Source organism: Cavia porcellus, unplaced genomic scaffold (assembly GCF_034190915.1).
Source record: "Cavia porcellus strain 051 isolate PalLab524CR breed Dunkin Hartley unplaced genomic scaffold, mCavPor4.1 scaffold_8, whole genome shotgun sequence".
NCBI lineage: Eukaryota > Metazoa > Chordata > Mammalia > Rodentia > Caviidae > Cavia > Cavia porcellus.
In genome coordinates, this window is record NW_026947491.1 from 72685566 (window position 1) to 72700543 (window position 14978).

The window sequence follows — 14978 nt, forward strand, 5'->3', positions numbered from 1 at the left end:
TTCAGCAGCACGTATACTAAAATTGGAAATGATAGGTCCAGAGGTCTTGGTCACCCACTGGGGTAACTAATGTCTATCCAGGCTTCATCAGGCTTTATCAGGCTTGGTGCTTGTCATTCATATACACAGGGTGGATCACTTCATCTTTATCTTGAAGCCTGGTCACAAAAGATGTCTCTGGCCCACAGTGGAGATGTGTTTTTCCTTTATTCTGACTGTCTCCTGGTTCTAGACCTATCTGATTACCTATACTATTTCTACCTAGCTTTCCTGTCTATAATACCATGGCATTAGCACTGTACTAGAATTCAACTTCAATTGGATACAAAATATCTTTCTTCTGTGGTGGTCAAATTAATTTTAAATATTATCTGAATGTTGTTAGTTTATCCATAAATGTTTGCAAAGTGATTTATTCTTATTTAGTAGGCAAAAAAAAAAAGATAGACATATAGACAGAACAAGTGAATTTCATAAAACTTTAAAAAATCATTTTTGTATGGGTGAGATCAAGTTTCACAAGTCAAGTACTTAAGGGACTCACTGCTTCTAAGACATAGCAAAGAAGTTAAAGTCAAATGTGTACCTCACACTGTTAGAAAGAATGAAGTTGTTGAATCACTTTTGACATGTGCTGAAGGCTTCATATTTTGTGAGTCAAATTATATACATAGGTTGCTGGATTGTATATGGTAATATTTTATGCGATTTGAAACTTTTGACCTGTACGAAATAATACTGAAATCAATTGAGATGGAGTACTTTTAGGACAATATGATAATATGAACCAATTTCAGTGGCAACAAAAAATATTTTGATAATGAAAGAACAAAAGAGAAGACGTGAGTATTAAAAAATGTTGAAAGATGTTATTTTTTAAAGAGAGGAAAGGTAATTATGCTGAAGAATATAAAAGACAATCATTTAAAAATAAAATAAAAACAATAGTACCTATCAAATGTCTAGCTAGAAATGGATATTGAATTTAAATTATAGGTCATTTATGGTCTATCTTGGTTCCCTGATTGTTCCTTGGTTCTTTGATTGTTGTTTTTGTGACAAGATCTCTGTATTTCCTAGTAGCAAAGTGTTTTCTTTTTGCCTTAGTTCAGAGTTTCCTATGTGTTTTCCAGATTCATGGGAAACTCAGATGGGGAATTTGGTCAGAGAATTTCAAGGAATGTAAATATGATTACCCATCTTATGGAAACTCATTGCATACTTTAATACATTTAAATCTTCAAGAAATAATCTAAAAATTGTTTTCATCTTCTTTATATCAACATGTACAAAGGAATTTACTATGAATTATGTACGTCAGGCATTTTGTTTTAGAAACAGCGATGATGAAAATGAATTGCAGAATAAAGGATATGAGAGGTCAAGACATATTTTATGAGGCACTTAGAATGTTTACAGAGTTTAACTTATTTCTATAACTTTCTCATTTCCTTATCTGTAGAAATATCTTTTTTTTTTTCTTTTTAAATTGTATTATTTGCCAAAAAAAAAGCCCATGATTTTTCAGTCGAACATGTACAATGGCATTTTAAAGATGTGGAAAATATACGTTTTATTATACATTATGAGATTTTCTTCAAAATATTTTCTTCTAAAAGTTACTTTCCCTGAACTATGACATTTGACTGAAAAGGAGTTTGCTTATGAATCACTGTGATTTCAGTTTTTGTCTTTTCTCAAACATTTGAGAATTGATCTTACCCTTTTTAATAGCGAAAATAAATAAAAAAACTCATGTTAAAAAATCGTATCTTTCATTTAATGAACCACACAGAGCAATCTGATTTATTTATCTGTCTTTGTGTGAAGTCTCACTATAGAGTTCAGGCTGCCCTTGAACTCACTATGTAGCACATGCTGGTGTCAATTTCACTGCAAACCTCTTGCCTCAGCCTCTTGTCTGCTGGGTTTATATGCATGTACCACCAAACCTGGCTAAACATAAGCTTTTAGGATGCAGTCATGAAGCGAACATCTGATGCCTGAGTATTTGGTTGGTATTATTTGTTCCATAACATGGGAATACCTAAAAACTAAGATTTGTTGAGAACCTCGTCTTGTTAATGTGGCTGTGTTAAATGTATAAGTATTGAACTGTCAATGAACTATGAGGCATTCTGCCCAGTGACATTTTAAATGAATCTCATTGCAGGGGAAGCCTGTGGGAACACCAGATGCTGGTGCTTATTTCCGTGTACTTGCAGAGCATGGAGTTGCTGCCTTGTTTACAGCACCGACCGCAATTAGAGCAATCCGTCAACAGGACCCCGGAGCAGCCCTGGGGAAGCAGTACTCTCTGACAAGGTGAGGTAGGATGCGCGGGGCAAATTACATTAAACACAGCAATCAGAATGAGTAACTGAGCATTCTATTTTATTCTCCTACTACACTACCTCTATAGGAAGAGTCAAAACATTCTAAGAATTTTAGGAGTTGCGCTTCTAAATAAGATGTTGATATAGAATTTTAACTGTATTGTAGAGATTTTTAAATACCCTGTTATGTTTATTTTAGTTCAGATCTTACCGGAACAGTTTTCTTCTTTCACTACTATGCTTAGATTTTCCTTACAGAGCAAAATGCTGAGTTTGGCTTAAAATACATGTTATCACAGCATCTAAGTGTCATTTGAAAGTAGGAGAATGGTTTCAGTGGAGGGAAATATTATTTGAATTCATGTATACAGATAAAATGTGAAAATTGTAGTCGAAATTACATTTGTTGAAAGAGTAAAGGAAACGATTTCACTTTTGTTTTGTAATAATGTACCGTGCATACTGGGGATGTTTTTGTGCTAGTTTATTGACATTCATTCTAGTTTAATGATATGTATATTCAAAGATAATTATAGCAATTTGTATCTTCAAGGCAGTTTCCAACATTGGTTCTCATTGAACTCTTTGATGTAGGTCACTGCTAAGATAAACTAAAAGAAGAGATTTTGTAGTTTCTTCAAGTCTAAAGTGAGCTCAAATTTAGGTAGTTTGAATTTTTTAGGTAAATGCAAGTGAATTTGAATTTTATGTTGATGACACCCAAAGCAATTAAATTAGATAAAATACATGAAATTGCAGACATAGCTTTCAGTTTGGGCCAGGATGTTGGTTTTATCTGTCTCTTTTTTCCCTTTTTTATGTTTTAAAACAAATTTGAATTTAGCTAAGGTGTATTTATAGTGTAAAAAATGCACTCTTGTTAAAAGGTATTTACAAGATGAATCTGTCATTGCACTAATTGAGTCATATATTTCTTTGTTCTTTCATTTAGCATATTTCAATTTATTTTTCTCCACTTCAGCCCAAAAGACAGAAAAATTAATTTTGGCAAGAGTGTCGTAGAACATATACAGTCTCCATACCTTGAGGCAATTCCAGGAGTTTAGAGAAGACAGTGATTTTAGTTCCTAGTTGTGTCTCTTTCCTGACAAATATACCCTGATCACGAAGCATGAAGTTGCGTGACAAGTAAGCTAAAGCCTCACATTTATTTTCACCATCTTTTCCCATTTGCCTATGATTTTTAGATGGTTTGCTCCACACAATACTGAATTATCCCTCCAATCAAATGAATATGTGTAAACATGAATATGGTATCTCAGTGTAAACAAAACAGAAGACATTTTCCCTGATCACAGCCCACTTTCTGGGTACCTAGGTTATTCACGAGGATGCATATGTCTGCTTTTAAATTAATACATAGAAATATTTAATCTATTAAGAAAGCTCAATTTTAAAACACCTTTTAAATAGTCAAGTCCATTCTTAATAAGCAAATACTGATCACATACCATGTGCCAGATGCACTACTCTTTTTATCTCATTTAATTATCACAGTATTGTTGTATGTAGAAACTGTGATACATCTCATTTTTTGGAAGAGGAAAGTTAGAATCAGTAACTCTTTAGAAAGAAACTAAAACAGACAATCTAAGTAGAACACTGCCTCTTAACTAAATAACATAGGTATATTTTTACTATTAGGGGATAATTAAGAAAGTAACGTTCCCCCAGGCATTTTGTCATTAATGGGATAAATCAGTGCATGCGTGCGAGCGTGCGTGTGTGTGTGTGTGTGTGTGTGTGTGTGTGTGTGTGTGTGATGTTGGGGTGGTATTGGGGATTGAACCAAGGCCTTCATCCTGAGCTACATTCTCAGGCTTTTTGAAATTTTGAGACAGGTGTTGCTAAGTTTTCCAGGCTGGACTCAAACTTGCAATCCTCCTAGCTAAGCTTCCCAGAGTGCTGGGATTACAGGCATGAGCCACCATGTCCAAATCTGTTGGTCTGTTCACTAACAGGTCTACTGAATTTTATTTATTTATTTATTTATTGTACTGGGGATCGAAATCACAACCTCATGCTTACCAGGCAAGCACTTGAGCCACTGAGATAAATCCCTGGTCCCTGAATTGTCTTAATAAATCCTCGTTTGTCAACTAAGAGTGTGTTAGAAGGGAACGTAAAAACCTAAAGAGAATTGAGATGTGTTATGTGCGTTACCAACTCCCCACAATGAATTTACTCATTATGTATTACAAATATGAATAAAACTTAAAAGAAAACACATATCTTTTTTGAAAACAAAGAAGTTGAGATCTAAAATGGTTAAGTTTGAGTTAGACTGAATAAAGACAAAACAGCAAGTCCTTTCATCCAATACCATCTGTATTAAATTCATAGTCAGGATATTTCACTTCTTGAATTGACATTCACTAGAAATTATAATTTCAATTTTTTATTTGCAGAGTTTGCTTTGTTCATGTAGAATGTTTTATAGGGTGTTTTCATATATGTTTGTTTTCATATATACATATAATGACATAATGTATATCTCTAATGATATAAATGGGTAGATAGATAAACCTTTTATTAGAGTTTGTTATAAAATAAATTGGGATATTTGTTAAACATTTAACTCCCAAGACAAATTTACAAAAGTATTCTCAAAAAGGAAGTTATCACAACTATTCATTTTGAAATTCGTTCATTTTTTAAAAACTCATTTTAAAACATCGATAACTAGAGGTTAGAAACTATTTTATAAATGATTTAGTGTAATTATTTTTTCACAGATGAGGTAAAATAAATTAAATGACATTTCTAGGATTATAGGGCTACTTTAAGCTAAGTTTGGAGTAAACAGTAACATAGCTAGATTTTTCTGGAGTTAGACTCACTGCTTTCAAATCGTTTTGTTTCATTTTGTATTCAGTAACTTCAAGAAAGTTGTATAATTTCTCACTGTTCTTCAAAAAAAAAATTTTTTTTTTTTTTTTGTGCAAGAGAAGGTTGGTAATAGTACATGGATAAAATGACAAGTAAAAGGACGTGGTCCAAGCAAGCCACTTTAAATATTTAACATAGAGTGAATCTCCTTAATTATTATTGTTATCTTTTGCTTTCCAATTCATCTTCTGTTTCTTTGTATCAGAGTGATTCATTTTCCAATATTCTTCCAGTTTAACTTTAATTAAGTTAGACCAACACTCAATGCTGAGACTTGAAAATTTCACGGTACTTTAACTTTGATGCTTCCTTTCTTTTCCAATTGTTCAGCTATAGGAGATAATACCGAAGTGAAAGTACAGAATGTCAGAGATGAGCTGAATAGAAGGTAAATGCATCTGTGGACTGGAAAGGGAATACCTTTGTAAATTGATGAGGTTCCATGAGGCCAGAGGCTTGTTATGTGAGTAAGCAGACACTGCACTGGCAGCCCGGTGAGGACTGCAGGTCCTCGTGCTTTCACTGCAGAAGCAGAACCAGCTTAAGAGTGGGAAGAGAGTCTGAATGTCATGCTCTGCACACAAGAAGAGTCTGGTAATACTCATTCTCGGTTTCCTCCTGGGACTGTGGCTTACATTAAGCTTTGGTTCAAGGGCCTGAATGAGACACGGAGCAGTTCCACAATCGGAGACTAACCAACCCGCCCATCTGTCATCCTGAAACGTCATCTGTGGTATTCCACTTGTCACTTTGGATTAATAAATTTGGACTGCTACTTTAACATTGGACCTCTGGGGGAGGAATATGTCACTCATACATCTATTGGACAGAAAGAAGAAACACAGGAAGATGTCTGAGTAAGAAAGATAAAACAAAAAACCACTCTTTCAAAAAGATACTGAAAAATACAATTCTACAACTTGTGAGGGAATCTAATGCTTTATAACCAGCAGTGCAACATGGATTTATTTCAAATGAAAGCAATTGAAAATTATAATCAGCTTTTAAAATAAATATAAGTGTTTTGAAAGTAATAAAATAATAGCACAATAACATTTACATAATAGAATGGTTTATGTAAATAAAATTAAAATGCAATAAATGAACAATGTAAACTAAATTAAATATATGGCTATAATCAATGACTATTAAGAACTATAAGATGGAATTAAGATAGTTTTCCAGGATGCAGAACAGAAAGAAATAGCAAGTCCAAAAGAACATTTAAGAAAATTTGAGAAAAAGGAGATAAAAATGTTTCCAATAAGAATTTCAGAAGAATGGAAGGACTGTTAAAATTAAAAAATAGATTAAGCCAGTAATTAAGAACGTTAAGAGAATTGAACGAAAACATGAACCACAGATGGAAAGTGTTATCCAAGCACCAAACAAAATAATTATAAGCAAATTCACATTGGAGTGTCATTTGAGTTTCAGGATGTCAATTCAGACTATGGAAAACACCCAGTAACTTACCAGAGAGATTTGAAAAATCACCAGAGGTTTAACATGTCAAACCAATGCTCACAGATACAGAAGACAAGGGAGAAAAGTGCTGAAGGAGAATTATCAAACAAACACAAGAAGTATTAAAGAGTTAGGTCAAAATAGAAAACAATTCATAAGCCAACTTAAAATTGAAAGACTTCCATAAAAGAAAATTACATGTAGGATCATGGCTTGGGACATAAAATATGCAGTAGTAAAAACTGGTAAGACATGTTGATGGATTTATGTAGTTTTTTTTTTGGCTGGCCTTGAGCTCACTTTGTAGCCCAGGCTGGTCTTGAACTCACAATGATCCTCCTGCCGCAGTCCTCCAAGCGCTAGGATTACAGATGTACACCACTACACCCAGCTGAATTTATGTAGTTATTTCTTATATAATTTTGTATTTAAATAGAAGTTGAAATGAATATATTAGTAACTAAATGCTGAGAAGTTGTTGGTTCAACAGGTAATATGCTAGACCCTGTAGTGTAAAGAGGAAAGTATAGAGAATTAGGAATTTTGACTACTTGTGCATTTAGAGTTGTGTCTTATTAGATGCAATGATTTATTATAAAATCTTTCCATATAAGATGCTAGTGTAAGAATAGGGGTCAATACATAGACTAATGGAGCTGAGCAAATGGCCAATTTTGTGGAAATGAATTTATGGAAGAAGTGGCTTAAGAAGTGCACAGATAGATATTTTTAAATAAATGAAATGCCTAGAGTAAAGTTATTTTCCTTCCATATACCATATAAAAGGAATGGAAGCTGTATTTAGGACACTAAAATTATAAAACAAAGAACAAAGTCTTTCACAAGAAATCTTATAAGGTTATTTTAATGTATTTTTCCTTAGGGAATAATTTTTAAAGTATACACCACAAAACGTTAAGGAAAATATGTAATTTAACTGTAGTAGAATTAATAACTGTCCACCAAAAGATAAATTATCTGTATCTATCCATCTATTTATCTAGCTATCTATCTAAAGACATTGGTAATATATATGACCACTAAAGAGTGAAGATGCAAAATATATATAGAACTCTCACAAATCACTAAGAAAACAATCCAGTAGATAACTGGGCAAGATGAATAGCTAACGGAGAATTAACTAGAGTAGCATAAAACTTTAAAAGCACTTCATTCTCACCAATACTTAAGACGTGAATTTAAGTGAAGTAGCGTTTTTCTCCCATTGTGTAGTTGAAAATTAAAATATCTAACAGTAACCCTTTCTGGCAAGGATAGAAAATGTCAGAACCCTTCTTACTGTGCTATTGAGAGTGTCAGTTGGAAATGTCTAGCAATCCTGAGTATGTTTATGCCCATGGCCAAACTAGAATAGTTTGAAGGACTATGATAGGTAGAAACTCTCACAAATGTGAGCAGTGAACCTTGTGCCAGCAGGTTCTTAAAGCTATTTGAAAACTGCAAAGCTAAGATAGGCAGTTGTTTATCTGCCAACGAAATCAGTAGAGAATATATAGTAAGGCATCGAGACATCAACAGTTTGGTAGACTAATGGCTCTTTCCTCCACAAAGGAGCAAAAATCAATGGTTTAACACACATTTTTAAACAAAGTAACTGAAGTAGAGCACTAGAAACCACCGAAGGACCAGTAGAAGTTTCCTAGATCTTCAGTACCCAAGATAACTGCATGGAGAAGGGAAGCAAAGGCTTTACCTCTGGTCACTCCATTCTGTAAGTTGGAATTTGGTCAGATACAGGAGAGACTTCTCCCGGTAGAGAAAAGGTAAGCAAGAGGATCCAGCAGCCTCCATCACCACCATGGATACCTGTAGTGTCACTACTGGAGATGCTTGTAGTTCTTATAGGATCTGCACTCAGTTTAAGTGGGTTTGTAAAGTCTACCAACTGAGCTGTCCACAGAGAAGGAGTAAACAGTGCATTCTGTGCCACTACTGAAGCCTGCTTTTGTGACTTGTGCTGCTACAGCTCTGTACAGTTTGGAAATGGAGCTGCTGCTGCAATGCAACCCTATTCTGGGTAAGGACTTGTATACCTGCCTTCCTGAGGCTCAGCTACCATGACCCACCTCAGAGCACACCACCTCCAAATACAGCTGCTGCTATTCCTTACCTTGGACCAAGCCACAAAGATCCACTCTGTACTTTCCATCCCAGTCACCAGGGCACTTGCCCTTAGGATCAAGCTGAAGTGGTACATTGCCTCCCAGCAATCTAGAGCCTTGAATAACTGTAGCAATACAACCCTTAGCACACAACCATGGCAACACCATGTTGCCGAAAGAGCAAAGTTCTTCTGTGACCAGAGTAGTTGTATGTCCTGCGGCCCATCTGAGGCGGCATACACTTTCTGGGTGCTACAGTATGGTTGAATATTTCTACCTCCAATACCACAGTTGACCCAATACCTTACTTTCCAGGAGTCAGAGGCTCTGTTGATCTATGTAGCTGTTCTTTCTGGAGTCAAGTCAAAGTACTACCTCACACCCAAAAGAGTCAGAGACCTGACTGAGCTGTATCATCCCTCCCTGCAGTCTGAATACTCATAGAGTTCCATCTGCATGGAACTGGGTTAGCCTCCTGAAGTTGTGGTAAGGGAGGTAACTGCACTGTTTTCTAACAGCCAGGACTGACATCACAGTGGCATCTTGCCATTCCTTAGTACTTGTCACTGTGGTGCCAACCCTCATAAAGCCTGACCTACTGCTGCGTGCCACATTCAGGGTCCAAAATCAACAGTGCACAATACCTCATCTCTGAAGTCTGAGTTGCCTATTGTGTCTAGAGGATCTCAAGTCTTAAATTACAGCTGTCTCCTGCTTCCTGGATTTCCAGCCAATAAACACCTTGTCCTTCCTGGAGCCACGTCAGAGCTGTGTGCCACATCTCAGGAACCCATCTACTCCCCAGGCCTGAACTGATAGGATATGTGGAAGAATAAAACATGCCAGCTCAGTAGAAAAACTGAATTTCTCTGGTGCAAGACTTATGCCTAAAGTCCCAGGTGCCACAGTAGTTGTTCATAATTCTAAATTCAGGAATCTGGCTCTCATGGTACTTTTAAGCATCTCTGCCCTGGATCCTTCTGTTGCTGTGAATGCCTATGGGTAATATCAGACTCAACAGTAAGAGAGATTCCTTCAATAGAACTCCCCATTTTGTCAAAAAAAGAGCAGGGAGATCCCTGAGTTGATGTCTTCATAGCCTCTATAGAAACTCCATCATCCTAAACCACTGAAGCATACAAAGTCATTTCTTAACGTTGTTCACAACTGAAGAAGCTGTAGAGATTACATCACTGCCCCCGCATGGAGCCAGAACCATAGTACTCTGCCAAAACAGCATCTTCAGGTCCATCTGCAGGTGGAAATCTTTACAAAAGCCACACGGCAAAACCTGAGGGATGTAATTGCACTACCAGATGCACAAACATCAAAGCAAGAATGCATGGCACATGAAAAAGCAAAGAAATATGACATTGCCAAAGGAGCATAATTATTCCTCAGTAACTGACACCGAAGAAACAAATTTATGAGTTCTTGAAAAAATATTTCAAAACAGTGATGTTAAGGACATGCAGGAAAACACAGGAGAGTACAGCAAAAATTCAGTAAAGTCAGGAAAACTGTTCATGATCTGAGAAATTTGACAGAACTCATTAAAAAGAAACAAAATAGAGATAGATTTCATTAAAAAGAAACAAATAGAATCCTTTAAGCTTAACACTCAATCAGTTATATTAAAAATAAAATTAACTTAATAGTAACTAGGTAAAGCAAAATAATGAATATATGAGTGTGAATACAGATCTTTTGAAATGACACAGTTAAAAGGAACATTGGAAAAAATGAAAAACAGTGTACGTGCCTGGGGGACACCAATAAACAAGCATGTATTAACACTGATATTTAACAGGTGTAAGAGACAAAGATCACTTACTGAAATATTTGCTGAAAAATCCTGAGTCTTGAGGTAGGAATGTTCTGATCCACAGAACTCCAAATTCTCTAATACATCAGTTTATCTATTTTACAGTTGCTTGAATTTTAAGTATTCGTTGTTTTCATAGTCAGTTAGTATTGCATGTAATTACCAATATAATATTTTACCTTTCTATAATTTAACTCGAATTGATTTTCATATATATCTATGTATGTATATAATGAAATTAACCAAATCTAACTAGTTGCCATATATGACCTCACGTAGTTGTAATTATTTGTTTTGAGAATATTTTACATTTTCTTTTAGCCTTTTACAGAAACACAATGGTAAATATTGTAACCATATTGTTCAATAGAAATCTTTTATTTTCCCCCTTATCTAATTGAATTTTGTGTCCTTTGACCAACAGCTTCCAACTTGCTCTTCTCAAATCGCACCGCCCCTGGTAACCACCATTTTACATTTTCCCTACAAAAGATTGAATTCTGTCTTTGTTTCCAATATGCAGTAGATGCCTTTTTGGTACTGCTACTGGGCATATGAGTGTAATGTCTAGATTATAAGTATGTAGAACAGATTTTCAAAGCTGTCTCACTAATTTTTCTACCCATTTATGAGTTAGGATTGTTCTAATTGCCACATATTCACTGGAACAGGATATTGCTAGTTTTAAATTTTAGTCGTTCTAATTGTTGTGTAGTGATACCTCATTATTAAATTTTTATGTCAGGTTTTTAAGGGCATTGCTAAATTTGTAATATTTTATCACCCATATGAAGATAATCTTTTGTGAAGTATTTATTTATGTTTTGAAAATGCAGAAAATGTTAACCCTTAGTTTTTCTTATGTTATAGATCAAAGTCCTTTATTGATTGTACATATTACAATCATCTCTACTTTGTGGCTTGAATTTCTTTCACTATTTTAAAAGTGACTTTGGATGAAAAGATAGGTGATTGATCAGGTTTTCCATTAATACTTAGTACTACTTTGCTTCCTAGTTAAGATTTTTTACTCACTTGAAGTTCAGGAGTTACTCTTCTATGCCATTTTTGAGAAATTTTATTATTTTATTAATTTTCTATAATCTACCCAAAATTGATTTTTTTGATATAAAGCAAGCACACAGTTTTATTTTTCATTATGTATATCCAATTAACCAATTTCTATTTATTTAAATAACCATTGCTCTGTAACACAAATTTTGTCATGATAGTGTCAACAAATTCTTGGTTTGTTTCTGGATTCTATTGTGCTTTACTGACCTATTTGTCCCTACTGTGTTATTAACACACTGCGTATATAACTGTAGATTTATAGCAGGTCTTGACCTGTACTGAAATGCATCAAATTTTTTCTTCAATTTTGTCAGTGCTTGGCTCATATCATTTATAAAGATTTTTAATATCAGTCTGCAAGTTGAAGGGGAGAGATGGGAGAGGGAGATAGGAGAGAGATGTGGTGGCATTTATTGGCATTTTTTTCTTGGCATCACATTAAATTTATGTGTTAACATGTTAATAAATTCCTATTATATCTCAAGTTTGTAAACTTTAATAACTCATATTTATGATTTTTGGATCACTGTAGAAGCACTTTGTTTATCTTAGATGTATTTTAAGAAATTTTATTTTCATGTTAAATCAATGATAGTGTTTAAATTTGCACTTAGTTCTTTTGACTTGATACATAAAAAAAGAAAATTGTGTCTTCATAATGACCCACTTTGGACTGATCTTAATTCTCTTATTAATTTTAATGTGTTTTTATATATACTTTTATAGATTTCATTTTACAGAATCATGTCTCCTAATAGTATCCATTTTATGTCTTGTTTTAAAAATCCTTGTGAGGGCTAAGGATTTAGCTCAGTGGCATAAGCACCTGTCTGGCTGCACAAGGTTGTGAGTTTGATCCACAGTACCAAAAAATAAATATGTAAAAATAAAAATCCTTGTGAATTTCTTTTTCTTACTGTATTGGTAGGGACCTCCAGTACTATCTTAAATAAAAATGATAGTAAAGGGCATTTGTATCTTACTGGGGAGAAAATATCCAATGCCACTATGTAAAACATTTTTAATCATTAACATAGTACTTATTTTATGACTATCCTCTAAAATTAACAAAGTTCTTTTCTATTATTAACGTTTGTGATTTTATCTAATGCTTTTTCTTCAGCTGTTTATCATGTGATTTTTCTATAGTTTTGTACCATATTAATGTGAATTATGGCAATTGAATTTATAGAATAAATAGAATAAATAGAATTTTATAGAATAAGCACTGTCTTGTTGGTATCTTTTCAAATATAGATGTACTCAGTATACTATTATTTTCTTCAAAGCTTTTTAGTGAATTTTCTCTTTACAGCAGTTTTAAATTATAACAAAATTTAGTGGAAAGTACAACATTCCTATGTACTGTACTGTCTCTCCGTGCATACAAGGTATGAATGCAAACTATGATAAATATTTAACAAATTAATATAGGAAAATACATATATTCATTAATACTCCTCAAAATACCCCCCGTTTTCCTTGTTTTGAGCATTCTTATCCCAGCATTCTTTCCAATTTCTGAAGCAAGTTTGGAAGTCCTCTTATGTTTCTTTAGTTGCACTGTTGTGCTACCCTTGGTGTCCTGAATTGATTCAAGCATTTACCTTTCATGATCATCTTGACTTTAAAGATGAACAAGAAGCCACATAGCTTCCAGTTAGGTCAGTAAGGTATTTGAGGACACACCATAGCGTCATAAAGACATTCACAGAGAAGACTTCCAAACTGCTTCACAAGGTGGAAAGAATGGTGTGTTTGAGCTGATTGGGAGTATTTTGAGGATGCTAACAACAATGTGTCTTTAACTACAATAAAATTTTCTTTCCATATAAACATTCTACATAGATTTCAATCACCCCTTATATGTGCACACTTTGTCACTATTAACACGTTACACCAGAAGAATGTCTTCTATACTATTAGTGAGCCTGTGCTGATATATATACCGTAAGTTCATCATTCACATTCATATTAATCTTGATATTGTACATCCTAAGGATTTTAGCAAACGTACATGTATCCACTATTATAGTACCACAATTTTTCTGCGTTAAAAATATTCCGTGCTCCATCTTTCATTTCTTCTCTGGTACCTAATTCTGGGAATTTTTAAGCTCGCATCCATAATCAAGATTGACTCTAGTTTTCCTTTACTATATTATTGCTGGTTTTGATTTTGTGGCTATGTTGATCTCATAAAATGAGTGTTAACATAACTGTCCCCTTATCAGAAAGAATTAGTGTAAGAATGATTTTATTGATATAAATGTTTCGAATTATTTATGAACAAAAGTATTTAATCCTGGAGTTTATATTGTAGGCAGATTTTAAATAAATCTAGTTTCTTGTAACTCACAGTACTTCCTCAATCTGCGGTTTCTTGAGTCTACTTCTTTCGTTTGTCTTGGAAAGTTTTTCATCTATTGTCTCTTCAGATAATGCTTTTAGTCTTCCTCCTTAGGCTTTGGCTCTTTAATAACAGTTGTGCTGAAACTTTTTGCTGTATCACCAATGTCCCATATATTCTGTCTTACATGGTGGGTTTTTCCTAGTGGCAGTTTGATGATTTTCTTCTTACATTTTGGTTTTTAAACTCTCTTTTCAGTTGTGTCTAATCTTTTATTGAGTTTATAAATTGTGCATTCTGTATGTTTCTGTTCAAGAAGTTCCATTTGTATTTTTACTATGATTTCTATTTTTCTTCTAATTTTATATATAATCATGAAGATATTCATCCAACCTATTTTGAAGTCTGTATCTAATACCACAAAAACTTGCTGTTTTTTAAATTATTTTTCCTTGAATGGTTGGTCATATGGTTTTGTGTGTCATTGTGCCACTGATACCAATAAATAGCTATCCTGAGACTAAACACTTTACCTCTTCACGGAGTGATGCTTATTTTTGCAAGTAGTTTCCAGAGAAGATTCTTTGCTAGGGACAGTTGTTTTGAGGTTCGATTTTAATCTTTCGGATGGCTAGTTTCTTTCCAGTTTGTTATTAGGGGCTGTCTCATCAGTTGAACCAAATAGAACAAAGACAGAGATAATTACAGGAATAGAGTTGGCAAAAAGTAATGATGATCTGACATACGCATTAGAAGTTGATGAGACATCACTGAAATAATCTATTTTTGTTTGACATCTGTTGGCACAAGTATAGAATAATTTTTGCTTGTTTGGTAGTTGATGGGCCTTGAGAAAATATTTGATTTTATTTTGTTTCTGTTTTGATACCTGA

The 14978-nt window shown here is 34.1% G+C and overlaps 1 protein-coding gene across 2 annotated transcripts in view; it reads left to right on the forward strand.

The window, feature by feature from the left end:
• The window catches only part of Acss3 (acyl-CoA synthetase short chain family member 3), a 168342-nt gene that overhangs the window by 98517 nt on the left and 54847 nt on the right, over positions 1-14978 (forward strand). For both annotated transcript variants that reach the window (XM_063255218.1, XM_063255217.1), the window contains exon 8: positions 2174-2325. In XM_063255218.1, the coding sequence (XP_063111288.1) occupies positions 2174-2325 (152 nt within the window). The remainder of the gene's footprint in view (positions 1-2173; positions 2326-14978) is intronic.